Source organism: Paramacrobiotus metropolitanus, unplaced genomic scaffold, assembly GCF_019649055.1.
Source record: "Paramacrobiotus metropolitanus isolate TYO unplaced genomic scaffold, Prichtersi_v1.0 Parri_scaffold0000006, whole genome shotgun sequence".
In the NCBI taxonomy this organism is placed as follows: domain Eukaryota; kingdom Metazoa; phylum Tardigrada; class Eutardigrada; order Parachela; family Macrobiotidae; genus Paramacrobiotus; species Paramacrobiotus metropolitanus.
In genome coordinates, this window is record NW_026570226.1 from 1,722,674 (window position 1) to 1,739,723 (window position 17,050).

Genomic DNA, 17,050 nt, shown 5'->3' on the forward strand with positions numbered 1-17,050 from the left:
TGCTCGACCAAATAACCATTTTAATAACGGTACAAATTAACACTGCCAAATAAATTAATGCTGTACATGCATAATTCTGGACTTCAGGAAACCAAAAAAGCACAACCGCTGGCAGAGCTCTTAGAGTTGGGCGCTAAGATACCGCTGTCTCTGCCGGCTCCGAATCAACAGTTTTAACAGCCCCAGCAGAAAAAAGAGTACCAAGAATAACAAGGTGATTTCGTCTAAGTTGTTCAAAAAATTCGGTCAGAATGTACTTCATGAACTCTCGATACTCTTCGATAAACCGACCATCGGATACCGAAAGCCTCCCATTATTGATCTCATAAATAATGCGGAATAACTCCATTTGGAAAAATTGATCCGGCATCTTCAGATCCCACGCAATACGATGAAACATCTTTAGTACAGCATGATTGGCCAGGGAGGTGTTCGAGGAATAAGACTTCAGCAGGATCATGAAAGGTTCCAGATGACTCGCCACAGAAAAACTATGGCGAAACAAAATACGAGTAACAAATGCATTTTTCACCAACTGCTTTAACCGTATTTCCTCAATTCATCATAATTAATTAATTACGGGCATCCAAATAAAACGCCTGAAGTATCATTATAAAATTCAGTCTCAGTACCGTTTCACATAAGCATTCAAATGGAACGCCACTTCACGCGGCTCGCGACCTTTCGACTGGTCATTCTCAGTATCGTCTTCTTCGTCATCCATCACTTCATCGTCATTCTCATTGTTATCATTGCCATGTTCCTCTCCGTCATGATCTAAAGCCGGTTGAAGATCTGAAAAAGAATCGCATTTACTATTGCTCGTTCGCAAATTTCTTTCCAGAACTTCCATTCATAAAATAACACAAAACCAGACTGACCACTGATTGCTTACTTACTTTTCTTGTTTGATTTAGTGGGATTTTTAGCCTTCCGCTTCCGCTGCTTGGCGCGCACAAACAACTGGGTTTTCGATGCCAAGCATGTCTCGATGAGTTTAACAAAGATATGTACCGTGATAACAAGGTCATTCAAATACTGCCTATAAAGAAGCACACGAGAAGCGTTTATGCGGTTGGTGTCAAAGAATTACAGTAAGTCTAATCAGTAATCATACATAAATTTTAACATATTTACCGTGAAAACTTTCCTTCGTGGAATTCTTTCAATAAACTAAAAAACATATCGCGATGCTCTTCGCTGTAGAATACGTTACTTTCAAGCTGTTTGGCAGAGCGTCGCACAGTGGCATCTTCATGAGAAAGCATGGCGGACACCGTCCACAACATCTCTTGGTAACACTTCAGTGTAGCATGCACTCTGCATAAACACGTATATAGTTAGTTACACACAATACTTTTACGACACATACCTACAAATCAAAAATGCCTCAAGGTGCTAATATTAAACCAAAACTGCTCGCTGCGAAAAGCAAACAGATATAAAAGAACTACACAAACCGTGACACACGTAAAAGGAATCTACTTCTATAGAAAGGAAACTGTACTTCTATAGAAAGTTTACAGAGTACAAACTAGAAACAGATACCGTTTACATAAGTACTGTAACACAAATGAAATTTCGTTTCGTATGTTTTCATTTCCTACACTGTAAATATTTTAGTAACATTTAAACCACCAAAATCTAGAAGCAATTCAGCGATATCGTATTTTCAAAAATCATTAGCCCTTTCCAGGGGTTTTACTGGAAATACGAACTTGAAAAATCTTCGAATTATTCACTTCTAACGGTCTAACCAACCTCTCGCTCCACTTCACGGTTTCCGTTTTATTCAGACGCATCATATCGAGATAATTCTCCATTTTCTCATAGATGAAACGAAAGGTGTCAACGGAAACCGTTTCACTGCGTAAGAAAACAATATTACGTAAGTACGTAATGACCGAATATAGAAAAATAAACTGATGGCAGTTATCAGATATGTTAAAATCTTGAAAAACGCTACAGAAACCTAGACTGCCAGTTACAACGGTACAACAACTAACCTGACGAAGTCCACGCAAACCTTTTCACCGTTCTTTTCACCGTTGAACCGATTTAACGCCATGAAAAACCTCACAGCCCACAAATATCGTAAAATGTACTCTTCCGGTTCTGTCACTGACATCAGATGAGGTATTTCATTCTAAAAAATAAAAAAACTGAGAAATGGAATAAAATCAAAATTTCAAAATATTTAGCTTTTTACCTTTAAATTAACCATAAACAAATTATATGCATTCTCCAGAAACATCACACAAAAATTGCGTAATTCAGGCGAAATAATCGGAACATATGAATGCCGCTCCTCTTTGATTCGGAAGACCTTTCGACTGCGTGAATCAGGTGTTTTATCCGAAGTGAGTTCGAATTTGTTGTCCAAAATATTTGTGAGTGGCTTCACCAAAACCATGTCATTCTCTCGATTCACGGCCTTAGCTCCTTTCAGAACGAAAGTACCGCCAAATGTAGAATGTCTATAAAATTTCATAATTTCTAATACGCAGCTGCAACGATTTCTCTTATTATGTACGAGTATTTCAGTAGTTCAGTAACAAACTGTAATTGTATAACTGACGTATCGCTCACGACTCAAGTAAACTACACACATTTCAGCTATGCCGTGCGTACCGGGAAACAGATCGGAGCGGGTCAGGCATTTTTGCTGCCAAAGAACGCTGATATATCTGCTGCGAGTGCCTGTCGTCAGCTTCGCATGATTCCGTGGTTTTGACTTTAATTAAAGCTTCCGGGTCATGAAACCGAAGTAAATTATGAAGAATATCAAGGACACGAAAAGAGGAATACTTCTCTGCACATGCCATGTACAGAATTATGCCGGTAAATCCGGAGCTGTTTATGGCCCTACAAAGAAGTATATTTTCAACTACGCCATCAGCAGCGAAAACAGCGTTCAACAAAGTTTTCGGCGCTACACCATAAAACAGAACAACGCTTTTTATTTGATAGATCACAGTCCCTGGCATACCACTTACCTGAAGACTTTATCATGAAGAGACGCAGGAGAATCGGTTTGTTTTCCATACACCTCACCACGCATTTCCAATATGTTACTGACAAAGTTCAAAGAATGCCGCAAGAAGCCAATATCAATTTTATCTCGCTCTTCAGATGGCTTTTTCAGAACTTCTGTAAGGCGAGCACGAAAATGCGCGAAAAACTCCGGATCAGTAAACATCTAAAAACTACAATATAAGGCGGGAACGTAACGCTCACTCAAAATGCTACAGAACCTTTTTACAGGGCTGCCGGCGATCGTCCATTTCTTTCAAACGAGCCCTGACATCCATATTATCTTCCAGGATATCTCGCGGAATGCGCAATGAAATTTCACTGGGCGGCATTGTTAATTCGTCGATCAACCTGACATGCGAAGTTGGACCAGTTTTTACTCGTACTGTACAACGGTACAACCTATTGTACATAGTACATACAGATACGACAGCCACTAATATAGATATATCGTAACGATCGGAATGGCATTTAAATACGCTCTTGTTAAATATTTAATACTTTTTATCATATTATGGCAAAGTCTAGTCATCAGTTCGATGAATTATTACTGCCAATTTCACCAGAATAAAAAGACAAAATGCAAAACAGAGGATATTAAGAGATTAAGGTTGTAAGCTTTCTGTAATCAAAACCAGAACTAATCGTAAGAAATCTTTATTAATCCACAAAAGCGTCTTAGCGTGCATAGTTGTACTCGTATTGGAATAATTGCCTATTTCCTACTGAATCGAATTACTTACATAGTACTGTATGTGTAGCATACGGCTGGAATTATTGCGTTAGTTTGCAACCCGCACCGATAAATTAAGAAAAAATTAACAGTAAACATGTACAACACTGTACCAGATGGTGGCTCTCCATAATCCGTCATCTCGTGGATTGTTCATCAAAACGGGATATAAATCCGTGCAGACGATGCCTGTGTTGATCAAATAACGTCGCACCGTCATCTTTGGACTGAGCTCTGTATGTCGAATTTGCAGGATCATATTCTTAATGGCCACTATACGAAAAATGACAGAAAAAACTTCAGGTTCTACTGAGCGATTTGGTCGATCTGCATGTTTACAAAGAATTACGCGAAAGTTATTTACGTAAGCATTTTGGGTGTTTCTTGTAAATTTCTTTGTCTCCTTCCTTTTCCACGGTTCCCAAATGTTTGACGTAAAATGCCAAATTCAGTTCAACATCTTCGACAGTCTGAAAAATGAACGAAAAGTCAGCATGCGGAGAAAAGCAATGGTACTGATGTGCAGGTAAGTAAGAACTGCAGTAAGAAATGATGCATTTCATAAGCTTAACAGTTTACGAAGTGACTGATAATTTCTCAAAATTCACATATAAGCACAGTGCAACAGTTTAAATTCTAAAGAACTAAATAACTTCGTTTAATATGTAGTATGTACCTCATTTGGAACCAGCTCCTCTGCAGCCTCTTCTTCTTCAGGCTTCCCTGGTGCTACTGGCTTTGGTTTGTTCACTGTGTTGCTTCCATTTGGATTGATGGCACGCTGCAGCCGCTCTCCAAGCTTTTTCGCTTCTTTGACAGTAGAATTATAACCAAACATCGTGGCGGACAATAGCATCCAGGTTCCGCTGCGTCACAAGTTCAGAACCGAAATAAGCAAGCGCTCTTGGCAAAGCGAGTCCTCAATACTGGGCTAACTCTAACTGGTAAATTATGACAATGGTGATTTAGAACAGACCGTCATCGATATTTTCACAGCAGAGTTTTGCAATCTCAGAATTTGAATGGTCTAAAAAAAACTCTAAACAACGGAAGACGATCGTGTATTAAATTATCGTAAACAAATAAAAGCAATAATAAATAAATGGCAAACCAGAAAACACAGTAGTATCAAATTATCAATAATCAAACCTTGCTCGAATTGTACAGCTGTGAGTACTCCAAGCCTGTGTTTTGCGAAATTCCCGCTCACCGACTGCAGGAAGCAGGTATTAACGAGTAAATCAAAATCATCTCTTTTCTGTGTGTGGCGGCGCTGTGGCCGAACCATTTCCGCTTGGTCCGCTATGGGTGCCCGCCAAGTAAATCACTCCACGAACCACTGCCAATTCCAACAATAAATTTTGAATCCATTTTTGTTTACCTATTAAAATTAATTCTAAAAGCATGTCTTCTCAAGACACAGTATGCAATTGATCGAAACAACTTTTAATAATTTACCGATACTGAAATTACGAAAAACAAAAACCTTTTGAAGTAAAAAGAAAAACGAAAAACGAGAAACGAAAAACAAAAACCTTTAGTCCGACTCACTGTCTCACTGAGTCGGACTGTCGGACTAACTCACTCTTTAATTATTTGCAATGCCTTGTGGGTCATTGGGCTTAAGACGGATTTGTGGTTTGGGCGAACGAATTATGGGCGAGTCGATAGTGGTTGCAGCCAGCATGGTTGTCTTTTGCCTGACAATTATGAATATAAATAAAAAATTAATAATTTACTATACTTTTATCTCACTTAATTTACATTTAATTTTATACCTTTGCGGCTCGCTTGTTTAGAATTTTATGTTTACTAAACTTAACGAGAAAATATTGCCTTGAAAAATACCTTTCATTGGTAAATCACCGTAAATGTTGCATTTTTTCAACGTTTAACATACAGGGGCATATGCTTAATATGGTAAATCGTGCCTGGATAAAATTATATAATTCCTCGTTTCTTTCAGTCTTTTCTGGATTGTCTTGGCGAGCCGCGAACTCCATAAAAATTATACATATTTTTATTCATATTGACAGATGGATTATGAACTGGTGATTATCTGATAGTTTGATATGACTGGGATGTTCTCCGATTAATGGTGTCTCTTATCAGTAGTCTTCTCTGCCCGAAACTGACTGAAATTTCTTCGCTGGTTTTGTTGATACGACCTGTTATTTTCTGTTTTGGATTTTGCGGCTCAAATCATCATGTCACGAGCGCGCGCACAGGCTCAGCCAACGCGCATACAGCCAGCTCGTAATGCGACTTCCAGTTTAAATGGACTGGAATCCCAGATCAGCGAAGTTACCCTTGTGGATCCGGAGGAGGAGAAGAAGCAGAAGCGCTTAACGAAGCAGGAATCCACCCTTCAAAAATGCTTGGCCAATGTCAGTGAAACACAAGGTTTAACTCATGACATCTTGATGCGATGTGGACAGTTAAATAGTGTTCAACAACTGCTCAGCGTCGGAGCAGACTCCCTGGAAGACGCAGCGCTTAATCAAATCAAAGCAGAATGGAAGGCAACCAAACATGACGACATTGGTAAGCGAATGTGTTTCTTTGGACAACTAAAAATTTTGTGAAGTTTTATGGCTAGTTTTTAGGGGTAAAAATATTTTTGTTTCTTACTGCTGTAGCGGATTTACCTTTTACATTGCGACTCTTACGCTGTTGCAATATTTATTTATTTCAATCCGTCCGTGTTGTGGCTGTAATTTCTTTTGTTATTTGGATGTCTTCGGCTTTTTAGGAAATTATAGAAATTTGATCACCTGCATTAAAAATTTTTTACATTTCAGTCGCTATTCTGAGGCGCGTTGTGCTCTGTAAAGAGAATTATCAGCCGAGGACCGCCAGCAACATCGGAACCGATCCGTCTCTCATTTCTAGCCATAACACTCTCGCTGAAGCTTTGGTGTCGTTTCTCGAGGGCAGCTGGATGATTTTTCGGATATTCCGAAATATTTCTAGGCCTGCCCTGGATGATAGTAACTACTGCGCTACCGTGATAATGCCTTGTGTTGTGGATCTCCATAAGTTGGCCAAGTTTGTGCATTGTAGTGTCAAGCGAAATCTTTTGCGCCTGCTTGTTGGATTGTGGGCTCATTTGACTGCGATGTTTAATGGGCCTTTTTATAATGAGATCATGAGGGAAATATATAAACTTTTCTCGACATGCGAAGATTATGCCCAGCAACTACAACTTTGTGTCATGATGGGGTTTTTGTGCCAGAAATCTGTCACCATTGTTCGCGCGATTGGATACAAAGTGGGTTTGCGCATGTGGTTAAAAGGTACGTTTTGTCTTCCACAATTTTTGTGTCGCCACTATTTATAAGTCACATTTAAGTTCATTTTACGATAAGTACGAGTATAGGTTTTGAATATACGGTTGACTTGAAAAAGATTTTTCATTTTTTCTTGCGACTTCTGAGACATTTTACGGTGCTTTCTGCAAGCCTAAAAAAATGCACATTTAGGTATAACTCGATAAGTAGAGAAGTCGGAAATTAAAATATTGCTTCTTGTTGTTGTTATGCATCGTTATTCAGATAGGGATAAGTTTCTCTTGGCTTACGTTAATTTGAACGCCGCGATACCTATCAATGTTTCTCGGGAGATCTTGATAATTGGTTTGATTTTTCTTGCTAGATTTCGTGTCTATTTTCCGCAATTGCTCACCGACGGATTCGCCGATTCCCAACTTTGCCTACGAGGCGGTTAATTTCACTAATGAGCGTCGCGGGATTCACCGCAAAGTTTTCTCCTTCCGCTTGAATACTCCTTGTTACGCATCTTCCGACCAAAGTGATTTTCCACCGGTTCCTGTTTATAACCCTTTTATTTCCAACGATGAAGCGCCGGATCAGTGGTGTTTGAGCTTTAGCTTAGGCTCACAAACGATGTGTTTTGAACTGGAAGGGACAGCCGGCCGATTTTTTGTTTGGATACCCTTTGACGACATTGTCGTGGTGGACGTTTCATCGGAGCACGACAGCGTTATCCTTCAAATGATTTTTACCAAAGCCTTGTCGGAATATTACGACGGGAATTGTGCCAATGTCATTAATCCCGTTGGATTTTGTGATACCGTTAGCTTCCATTTGGGTGGTGCGCTTGCAAATTTAGGATTGCTGGAAAAAGCCCTTCAGCGTTGTTTTGGGCACCGTTGTGGAACGGCGACGTTTCATGGAGAATGGAATGTACCGGAGCTGGGAAAGACCAATAACCCGTTCTATCGAATAAAGAAATCCCTCGGAGTCGTTGCGGAAGCGTCAGATAAGATCGACGAAAACGATGCGTGTGTGCTTGTGAGAGAAACCATCGTCGAACGACGCTTTGCGGGTGAGAAAAAGGTAGAAGGAAAGAGAAGTCGCGCGCAATCGCAAGCTTCAACATCCGCTGATGTTTCCTGTGTTGAAATCTCATCCGACGATAAACCGACCGCACAACGAAACAGCAACCCAGAAATTACTACACCGACGATTTCACCCAGTAAGAGTGTTATCCTGGATGATTGCGAGTCAGCGGCGCTTAGTCCCATCCAACCGAACGATTTGGCTCCGTCCGATGACGATGATTGTATTTCTCCCGCTGGTGTCCTTCACTTGCCAGATACAGATCTCACATCGCAGGAATTTGAAGACATGTTACATAGCTCGCGTGGCGGCATGTCGATCAACGTTAATGGCCAGTCATTAGTTTGTACACCCATGAAAGGTGTCAATGCACCTATCACGGTAACTTCAGTTTGTCAACCTGCTGCTGTCAGTACGAGCAACCGAGCTAATCGAGACCGTTTGCCTCTGGAGCAGATCTCCAACGAGGCCAATGCGATGGAAGCTGGGAAACGTCTTCGAAGTCGGACGACCGGAAATTCGTCTACACAGAGTATTTCAGCTGATGTTGTCACTCTGGATTGACGCAAAAATTTATGCGGTTGTTGTTTTTTTCAGTAAATGCGCTGTCGTTTCATGGTACTGAATTGGATATAATCGTTTTTGTACAGATTTATGGGTGAAGTTTGCGGAACCTGATAAAGTTTTCTAAATTTGTATCCTAGCGGTTGTTTGTCTTGATCAAAAGTTGATGCGTCGAACCATTTCTGTGACACGGATGGCCAGTTTTTAAAATGTACGGAATTTTACGCTAGGAAGAAGAGTTGAACATCAACGCGTTATTAGCGGCTGTTAATAGGCTGTTTTCGTAAAATGGCATTGTTGCGTGGGAGGAAATGTCCGCAGACAATGTAGCGATGATAGGGTGATCTTTTTCTCGCTCGAATGCTCTAGTTGGTAAAGCGGAAATAACACCAGTTCATAAACGCTATGTGCGTTATTACTTCGACGTACACAACGAAATGCTTGGATAATCACAGCGGCCAAACTTCACCCTGGCCACCCAAACGAAGCCACCGGTACAAGTTTAAAAACATCTACGCACGAAGAAAATTTGTTGTAGCTCACGTTAACTGCGCGCGGTACAACCGAAGCGACCTTTCGCATTCGAATGCACGAGTATTTCACCATGATCAGTATTGTGTTTCTGCTCCTTCTGACACGATGGGCTACGGCTCAGTTACAAGGTCGTATGGACATTCCCATTGGAGTTCCGGATTTGGATGACAAATTTTCCAGAGGATTGGCTAACTACATCGGCATACCGGCCCTCCCGGGTGCCAGCACCGGACAGTACGGCGATCCTATTTCGCTAACCGGAAGGAGTAATGTGGGTGCCGACTCTTCCAATAGTCTGACGTACAATGATTTTCCTTCGCTACCGGGACTGCGAAACACCAACAGAGCAGGAATGACAAAATGGTATGGTCCCGACTTTGCACCGCCTGTACCAAACAGTGGCTCCATGATGATGCCTAATATGCAACCACCGCCACCACCCATGCAAACGCCCCAAAACCAAGTCAACGGGCCGGTAAATGACGGATGTAAGTGGCAAAAAAACTACAGGAATCTTGCTTACATTAGTCAGAAAACTAAATAAATATTTCGAACTTTATACTGTATATTATTTACTTACAATTAGGGATATATCGACAGCGGTAATCGATCAACAAGATGTTAACAGCGTAATTAAAATACCTCGTATTTTCAGTTATTGTTACATATGGTTCGTTTTGTTGCGATACGACCATTCCAGTTATTAAAAGCGCTCGATAAGTTACTTAGCCTAGCGGTACAAGGAAACTTGATTAGAATTCAATTTTCAAATTTGCAACCGCAATAGCATCTAACATAATTCTTATAAAAGTATCATTCTGTGTTAAACGTGATTACAGAAAAAAAAAATTTGTATTCTGATAACAAAACCTTTTTTGACCTTTGTAGCTGTGCAAGTGACGGATCTCAGTTGCCAGAAGCCAAGGGCAGTTATCGGCATGTCCAACGATCGTAACCACTGGTTATCCACGGTTGAATGCGAATGCCGACCGATCAGTGATTCCACCGCCATGCCGCAGTTTTCGTGCTATTCGCTGTGTGATGGACCACCTCGGGATCAACGTTGTGAAGCCAGTTTTTCGATTTTGAGCTCGTGTCCTTTATATAAAAACTGTCGTAAGCTCCGATGGTCGCTTCGTAGCATGCTGGGTGTACATTGCACTAAAACTGACGCAGACAATGTAGAATGCTAGCAAAGTATAAGTGATGCATAATAATAATTTTTCTAATTGTAGAAAACTGGACTCAGTCTAATGACACAGACAGCGGTGCTATTTCGTGCCGTGTGGGCAATCCGGTGCCGGAAGCCGTGTGCTGGATATTGGCCAGCAGTATGTTGCGCGATGATGATCGCCCTTTACGACCGGCATTCTATGCTAACGCGGCAACAGGTTGTTACATGGCCTGTTTGTGTGGAAACGATGGAACTGTGGCTGGAGAAATCCAGTGTCTAGATCGTCCTACCAGTCACTGGAGGTAAAGCCATTAAATTATACATATTGTACATACTGTCGAAATCGGTATTGTACAGCATAAATAAAGAGTACCTAATAATAGTAAAGATAGTAATAATGATGCAAGTTGGAGTTTTCCGTATTCGATCCGACTAAATTTTAATGTTTGTCGTTGTAGGTTTCCCGTATATCCTCGCAACAGAAAATTTAATTTCCCTGCCCAATTCTAAGGCTTTTGTCATGTATCGCCATGCAAGTACACTTTTGAATTTGTTTTCTGTTATATTAAGCAAATGATGTTGAGATCTCTCAGTTCAGTTCTTGATGGTACGCTATACATCAGCAATTCGGTGCTGACGGAAATTGACAGGAGATTGTTTGCTGTCAGTCGTTAAGCTGCAATGAGTAAGTCTTGCTTGGTTTTGCATACGGACTTAGAAACCATAGTGCACTTTAATTCCTAGTTAAAGCGAAATTTTTAATGCCGGTTTGACACGTGTTTACCCACACAAAGTGCTCACGAAGCGTCGAAGCCTCACAATGATGGAACAAGATAGAAGATTATATAACCCAAAACGATTAATACGTAAGTTGCAAGTGGTGCAAAAAACTTTTTTTTTGGTTGGATAACGTACTCTAACCTTTATGAATATCATCCTTTGTAATTTTTGGTACCCCAAAAGTTTTTACGTATGTAATCAGCACGGATGTTATTTGCCCTTTTCTGCTAAAAGACGTGTGATTCAGGCAGCCATATTCTACTGATCTACGTTTCCAACTTTCCGAAACTAAACAGAAACTTCGCCTTGTTATGCGGATCTGTATTCACTATGCAGCAGTGCCGGCTTATTAATAAGTGTTTACATCACACCAAATGATAAAGCAGATAAGAAATACTGATTTACAATGCATATTCCATTTTATCATCATCCAGCTTCAATAGTTTCAGAGACTGCTCCCGCATTTTAAATTTTTGGACTTTCCCGGTCACCGTCAGTGGAAAGCTCTGCTTGGAGTCCACATAAACAAAATACTTCGGCACCTTGAACCGAGCCAGCTGAAAATAATTAATGGTTGTTACTATCAATACGCACAAATTAAATTGATACACAGAAATGAATTATTAATGTATGTACAGAAATGAGTCATTAACTGCTTAAAATTGATTGCGGATTAATTAAAATTGAGTCCAGATTCACTTATGGATACAGGATACAGATTCCAGTCCAGATTCGGATTATAGTCCAGATTCACTTATATATTTACATATACTGTAAATGAATATTTCCCACACTTGTTTAGTACATACTACATACTGCAGTGTGGTTCATTTGGTCGCATTTAAAAGTAATATTAATTTGGTGATCAGACTTAAAACTGGCTTACGTTATCTCTACAAAATTTCTTCAGCTCTTCTTCGGAAACTTCTTTCTTCAGTCTGATCCAACAACAGATCTCTTCGCCCAACCTCCGATCCGGCACGCCCACAATGTACACCTCCGCTACGGCCGGATGCTCGTGGAGACAATTCTCAATCTCTGCCGGGAAAACATTCTCTCCACCTCGGATTATTGTATCCTTCATGCGTCCAACAATTTTCCCATAGCCATTCTCTTGCATTATTCCAATATCTCTAAATAAAGTCAGTCTATCGGCCTAATGGTAAAAATACATTGTGCTGTTTGCTCATGGCAAACGGCAATATCTTGATTCACTGGCTTAATTTAAAACAAACACCCACTGTCACGCAGACCATGTACAGAATAATGCGTTTTCATACCCGGTGCGAGCCCAACCGGTAGGCGTAAAAAACTCGTTGGTTTTTGATTCGTCCTGCCAGTATCCCAACATTACGGGAAAGCCTTTAACTTGCACTTCGCCTCTTGTTCCAACCGGCACCACTTGATCCGTTTCGTTGGCTATTCGCACCTGAAGAAACACTTACCACATTTTCTGCATGCAATGGTGAAATCCCTATTAACGGTAAAAGAGTTAGAAAACGAAGACGATACACTGTAGAGCCAATATGTCTGCTATATCGATATATCAGCAGTAGATATGAGGTTGTAATTGTCCTCGAAGTTCTTTGGCGAGTGCGAGCGCTCATCCTTTTCGCTGCAGTAATATAGGTAAACGATTTGCTGGATAGTTAAAACTGCAGCATAGGATAAAAAAACATGCGGAATATCTTTGTCAGAAGTGTAGTGAATACAAAAAATATCGTTACTTAATTTGCTATCGTTGCGCCTGTTCTCGATCAAAAATTGCTTACTTCGGTGTGGTGTAGCGCGGTACCAACTGTTTGAGTGCAGCATTCCTCAGGATCGCCAAGTTTGGATAACAGCACTAATGGGCTTGTTTCAGTCATTCCATAACCAACCTAGAGCACACAAAGGTTAACAAAATTAATTATAAGTAAGAATTCTTATCACTGCTGTAAGTCTGCAAAAATAATCTTTTAATGTTTGTTCGTGGTGCGTTAATGCATGACAAAGGTCACAATTAAAGCTTACGATGATATCCCTCATTCCCAACTTTTGCTTGACTGTTCTAACCAGCTCCACAGGACATGGCGCTCCAGACATAAAACCTCCGCGTAAAGTTTTCGTGTTATACTTTGCGAAATTTGGATGGTAAATCTGATCTGTGTACATTGTTGGCACGCCTGTATCGATCCAAAGTTTGTGAACACCGGTTTCTTAACTTTGCTTTTAAACAAGTGCAAAATATTATACAATGTCCGTTACGCTTTTGATTTACATTTACACTTACATTAACACATTTCTTTTTCACTCATACGTACATCACATTTGTACTGTAGTATCGTACTCCATGGTCTGCTATAGTAATATTCCAAAAAATACTTAAATTACCGTAAAGGAATGTGCACTTTTCCCCGTCGATGGCTTTCAAGGTGGCTTCGGCGTCAAATCTCGGGGCAGGTATGACCAACGTAGATCCATGCACGACTGTCATTAAGCTTCCGAGAACGCAACCAAAACAGTGATATAGCGGGACTGGCGAACAAAGGATGGTTTTCTATAATCATAAAATTTTGCGTTTTTAAAAATGTGTACAAGTACTATTTGTACACTTGCAGTCCAGCAACTGTAACAATATCTATTTTATGCTCACCTCTTTGTCGAATCCTAACGTTATCCCTCCGAAATAACCGTTGTTTAGTATGTTCTGGTGCTAAAATAGCATCCTAATTAGAATTAGTCAGACTGCTTCGATAATCGCTGTGAAATAATGCTCGTATATATGAACTGGTGACTCACCGAAAGTGTAGCGCCCTTCGGATTACCGGTTGTACCGGAAGTGAACTGGATGTTAACCGGGTCATTGGGCGTTACTTGCTTGGCATTGCGCTCCAACTTAGACAAATCTTCCCGTCCATAGTCCTGGAGGATTTCATGGAAAAACCGACTGTCTCCAGCTGGTGTCTGGTTTTTGTTATCAGAGATAAGGACAACAGTTTCCAGATCCGGTATTCTGCAGATGAACCAGTATTATTAATAGCCATCAATACAATTTTTCCTAAATTGAGCGATCAAAATTTTGTGAGAATAGATCAAATCTACTCGTAATTAGATCTAATCTACTCGTTCCCTTTGATATATGGTACTGACATATTGCGTGTAATTATACTCACATCAACTTAATTGTCGGTACATTCGGCTGTCCGGTAAAACAATTACAATGTGCAAAGATCACATATACATATTGATATTATGCCATTTTAATAGCAATACATGTTCCTTGCTAATCGTAAATTAAATTTATAACATTAGTGTCGTGCTTGCCGCTGTGCGGCTGTGGTCATTGTCATTAAAAATAACTGACAAAAATACCATTCATTGAATTAGCGCTGTTTATTTCGATTTATGTATGCCATTAATTAGCCTATGGTTACACTGCAATTTCTTACGTAGGTTCTATACATCTGCTGAATACCGATAGAAGCTGAAGCTATTGTTATCTGACAACGATTCTGGTCGCTGAAGATTTGACCCACTTTGAGGATTTTTTCGGGATCACAAGATTAGGCACGACCTTGTCAAGCACATCCAGACATTCCTTTGTAGTAGCACCGATAAGAACTTTAATCTGAACCTTCTTCAGGCAATACTCCAGTTCATGGGCTTTGTACTGCGGATTAACATTGACCATGATCAGACCGGCTTTCGCTGTAGCGTACTGTGTCAGCAGCCATTCGTACGAGTTCGGTCCCCAGATGCCTACACGGTCACCTTTCTGCAGGCCCAGATGCAGCAGTCCAGCGGCAGTGGCATCCACATCCGCTTTAAACTGGGCGTACGTCTTACGGGTATTCTGGAAGGGTACAACGAACACGATGTCATCCGGACGCCGTTCAGCCTGCTCGTCAACGATCTGGCCAATTGTTTTGGTCAATAATGGCGGAGTGGAAGGCCCGCGGACATGACTTAAGGTACATGTAAGTGTTTCTGGTTTCTTTGTGCTCTGCTGCAGTAGAGTAGATGTGCTGGTGAAGAACCTAAAGACCTTTCTGGTAGCTAGGTAAACAACTGTACCAATACGATTTTATGCATGTCAGTAATATCTATATGTCACAAGTTTACAATACGACAGCTGGACTTACAAAATTATCTTCACATACTTCTGAATGTAAATGACAAGGTGCTGGTGGTTAGAGTAGCGTCACCATGTAGTGAGTATTGTTAAAAATTAATTAAATAAAGGACTTTTGCCTGTCAATCAGTGCCTACTGAGTAGCCCTCGGGTTGATTAAAGTAATGAATTAAATCAGCTGCTATCATTTTATAATATCAAAATAAAATTTTTCAGATCCTGAAACTGACAGTTTTTATTAGGATTTTATTATTTGCGCATCAACCTGGGGGAAATCATAATTAGAGTGCTTACGCGATATTTCTTTAATGTTGCCAGTAAAACATTGTAAGTACTTCTATAAAAAGGATGGCTAAGAAGAACATTAGCAAATGCTGAAATAATATACCGGTTGTAGAAAACATTGCAAAAAAAAAACTGTTGCAGTAAATTTGGATCTGTGATGAGTCAGTAATAGTACTTATGGTTAGGTTTAGACAAAATGGTGGTTCATTTTTTGATTACGTACTTTGTTACTTCAAAACCAAAAATTACAAGAGAAATAATGGACGCGTATGGCAGCACCAACAACACTATTACGGTATCAAATAAGTCGATTGACCACCAACACCGGTTGCTTTTAATTCGTTCTTTCCTGCTCGCATATAAATATTAAGAAATAAATTCCAGTGGCCCTTTAATTCAAATCAATAATAATTAATAAAGGTTGTTGTATTATTACATTTATTTAACTAGTACCGGTATCTATGAAATACCTTTTTCTAAAGCCGGAAAAAATCCTTGATGATGGTGGTAGCGATTTCGCGTAGGTGTACATTTTCGCACAAACCGAATGCAAATTATTAGTATTGGTATCTGGATTAAAGTTTCCACGTTTCTCTTAATCATCCGGCATCAGCGCGTGCATATGCTCATTCTTTTAGTGGCTGACGGGAAATATCATTACGCTCCAGGGATTGAATTTAATTAATCAAATATCAGTCAAATTATGAGCGACCATAAGTGCCACGCTTGAGAAATGCTGCAATGAGGTTCAAATGCATAATATTATGATGTTATTGTTTTTGGAGAAAATTAGGAATTCTATACCAGGCTTTGTTTCCTCATTCTGATAGCTGTGAGAATCACACAACGACGCCACTGCATGGCAGTGAAATTGCCCAGGGCTGTTTTGATAACGCGTTGTGGTTACTTTGATGATTGATCTTATTTGCTGATTATTAAATTTGCAGCTGATAGCATTTTGCGATACGATACGCGTAGCGTACACGCGTAAACACGCACTACGAAGGTGGCACGAACACGTATGTAGAGGTAGCTGGGTAATAGTGCGTATGGTTTTATGGTTAAAGATAGATCTAGAGATTTTACTTATACTGGTCAAAATCTAACGGTGTAATATAATTCCACTTCCGGTGAACATTTTGCGGCTGTATGCACACTCAGTTGCACAGTATACCCGTCAGTAAATTTGTTTGCACGGTGGAAGAAGGAAAAAGTTAAAAGAGCATGTCTTCACCTGTCAGCGATACCTTTGGGATATCTGTGAGTGGCAAGCACTGTCCTATAGTCCTTTTAATATAGACTCTGGCTTTAATTATTTTATAACGAAGATCGAAGAAATACATACGAAGGCATTGTCAATGGACGATGGTCAGTTGTGTTCTGCTATAAGTATGGGCATATAGTAACGCGCGAGTTCAACTGTTTAAGGGACTGGCTATGTTATCGCCATAACATTTCGTATCAGGATTACG

At 40.1% G+C, this 17,050-nt stretch overlaps 4 protein-coding genes across 6 annotated transcripts; 2 read left to right on the forward strand and 2 right to left on the reverse strand.

The window, feature by feature from the left end:
* Nucleotides 1–10: 10 nt before the first annotated feature.
* LOC129581814 (protein timeless homolog) lies at nt 11–5,051 on the reverse strand. Of its 2 annotated transcripts, none has more exons than XM_055473069.1 (14): nt 4,916–5,051; nt 4,443–4,632; nt 4,131–4,236; nt 3,880–4,039; nt 3,255–3,384; nt 2,997–3,199; nt 2,632–2,865; nt 2,210–2,477; nt 2,007–2,146; nt 1,762–1,866; nt 1,138–1,320; nt 900–1,042; nt 633–795; nt 11–491 (listed from the first exon to the last, which is right to left on the reverse strand). In XM_055473069.1, exons 2-14 carry the CDS (start codon nt 4,620–4,622, stop codon nt 134–136), a joined length of 2,373 nt encoding a protein of 790 aa, XP_055329044.1. In that variant the 5' UTR covers nt 4,623–4,632; nt 4,916–5,051; the 3' UTR covers nt 11–133. The 2 variants fall into 2 exon arrangements, with proteins under 2 accessions (XP_055329044.1, XP_055329043.1); XM_055473068.1 differs by having other exon boundaries at nt 4,977–5,020.
* Nucleotides 5,052–5,494: 443 nt separating this feature from the next.
* LOC129581596 (uncharacterized) lies at nt 5,495–8,935 on the forward strand. 2 transcript variants are annotated; one of them, XM_055472775.1, is made up of 4 exons: nt 5,495–5,623; nt 5,733–6,310; nt 6,568–7,062; nt 7,421–8,935. In XM_055472775.1, the coding sequence occupies exons 2-4, from the start codon at nt 5,974–5,976 to the stop codon at nt 8,689–8,691; spliced, it is 2,103 nt and encodes a 700-aa protein (XP_055328750.1). In that variant the 5' UTR covers nt 5,495–5,623; nt 5,733–5,973; the 3' UTR covers nt 8,692–8,935. The 2 variants fall into 2 exon arrangements, with proteins under 2 accessions (XP_055328750.1, XP_055328749.1); XM_055472774.1 differs by having other exon boundaries at nt 5,505–6,310.
* A 202-nt stretch (nt 8,936–9,137) lies between these two features.
* On the forward strand, nt 9,138–11,173 carry LOC129581598 (uncharacterized). The gene is made up of 4 exons (XM_055472777.1): nt 9,138–9,713; nt 10,114–10,341; nt 10,461–10,701; nt 10,858–11,173. Exons 1-4 carry the CDS (start codon nt 9,278–9,280, stop codon nt 10,907–10,909), a joined length of 957 nt encoding a protein of 318 aa, XP_055328752.1. The 5' UTR covers nt 9,138–9,277; the 3' UTR covers nt 10,910–11,173.
* Nucleotides 11,174–11,468: 295 nt separating this feature from the next.
* LOC129581597 (medium-chain acyl-CoA ligase ACSF2, mitochondrial-like) lies at nt 11,469–16,442 on the reverse strand. The gene is made up of 10 exons (XM_055472776.1): nt 16,049–16,442; nt 14,698–15,198; nt 13,961–14,174; nt 13,815–13,874; nt 13,553–13,718; nt 13,193–13,344; nt 12,952–13,059; nt 12,460–12,608; nt 12,066–12,312; nt 11,469–11,736 (listed from the first exon to the last, which is right to left on the reverse strand). The coding sequence occupies exons 1-10, from the start codon at nt 16,108–16,110 to the stop codon at nt 11,581–11,583; spliced, it is 1,815 nt and encodes a 604-aa protein (XP_055328751.1). The 5' UTR covers nt 16,111–16,442; the 3' UTR covers nt 11,469–11,580.
* Between the last annotated feature and the right edge of the window lie 608 nt (nt 16,443–17,050).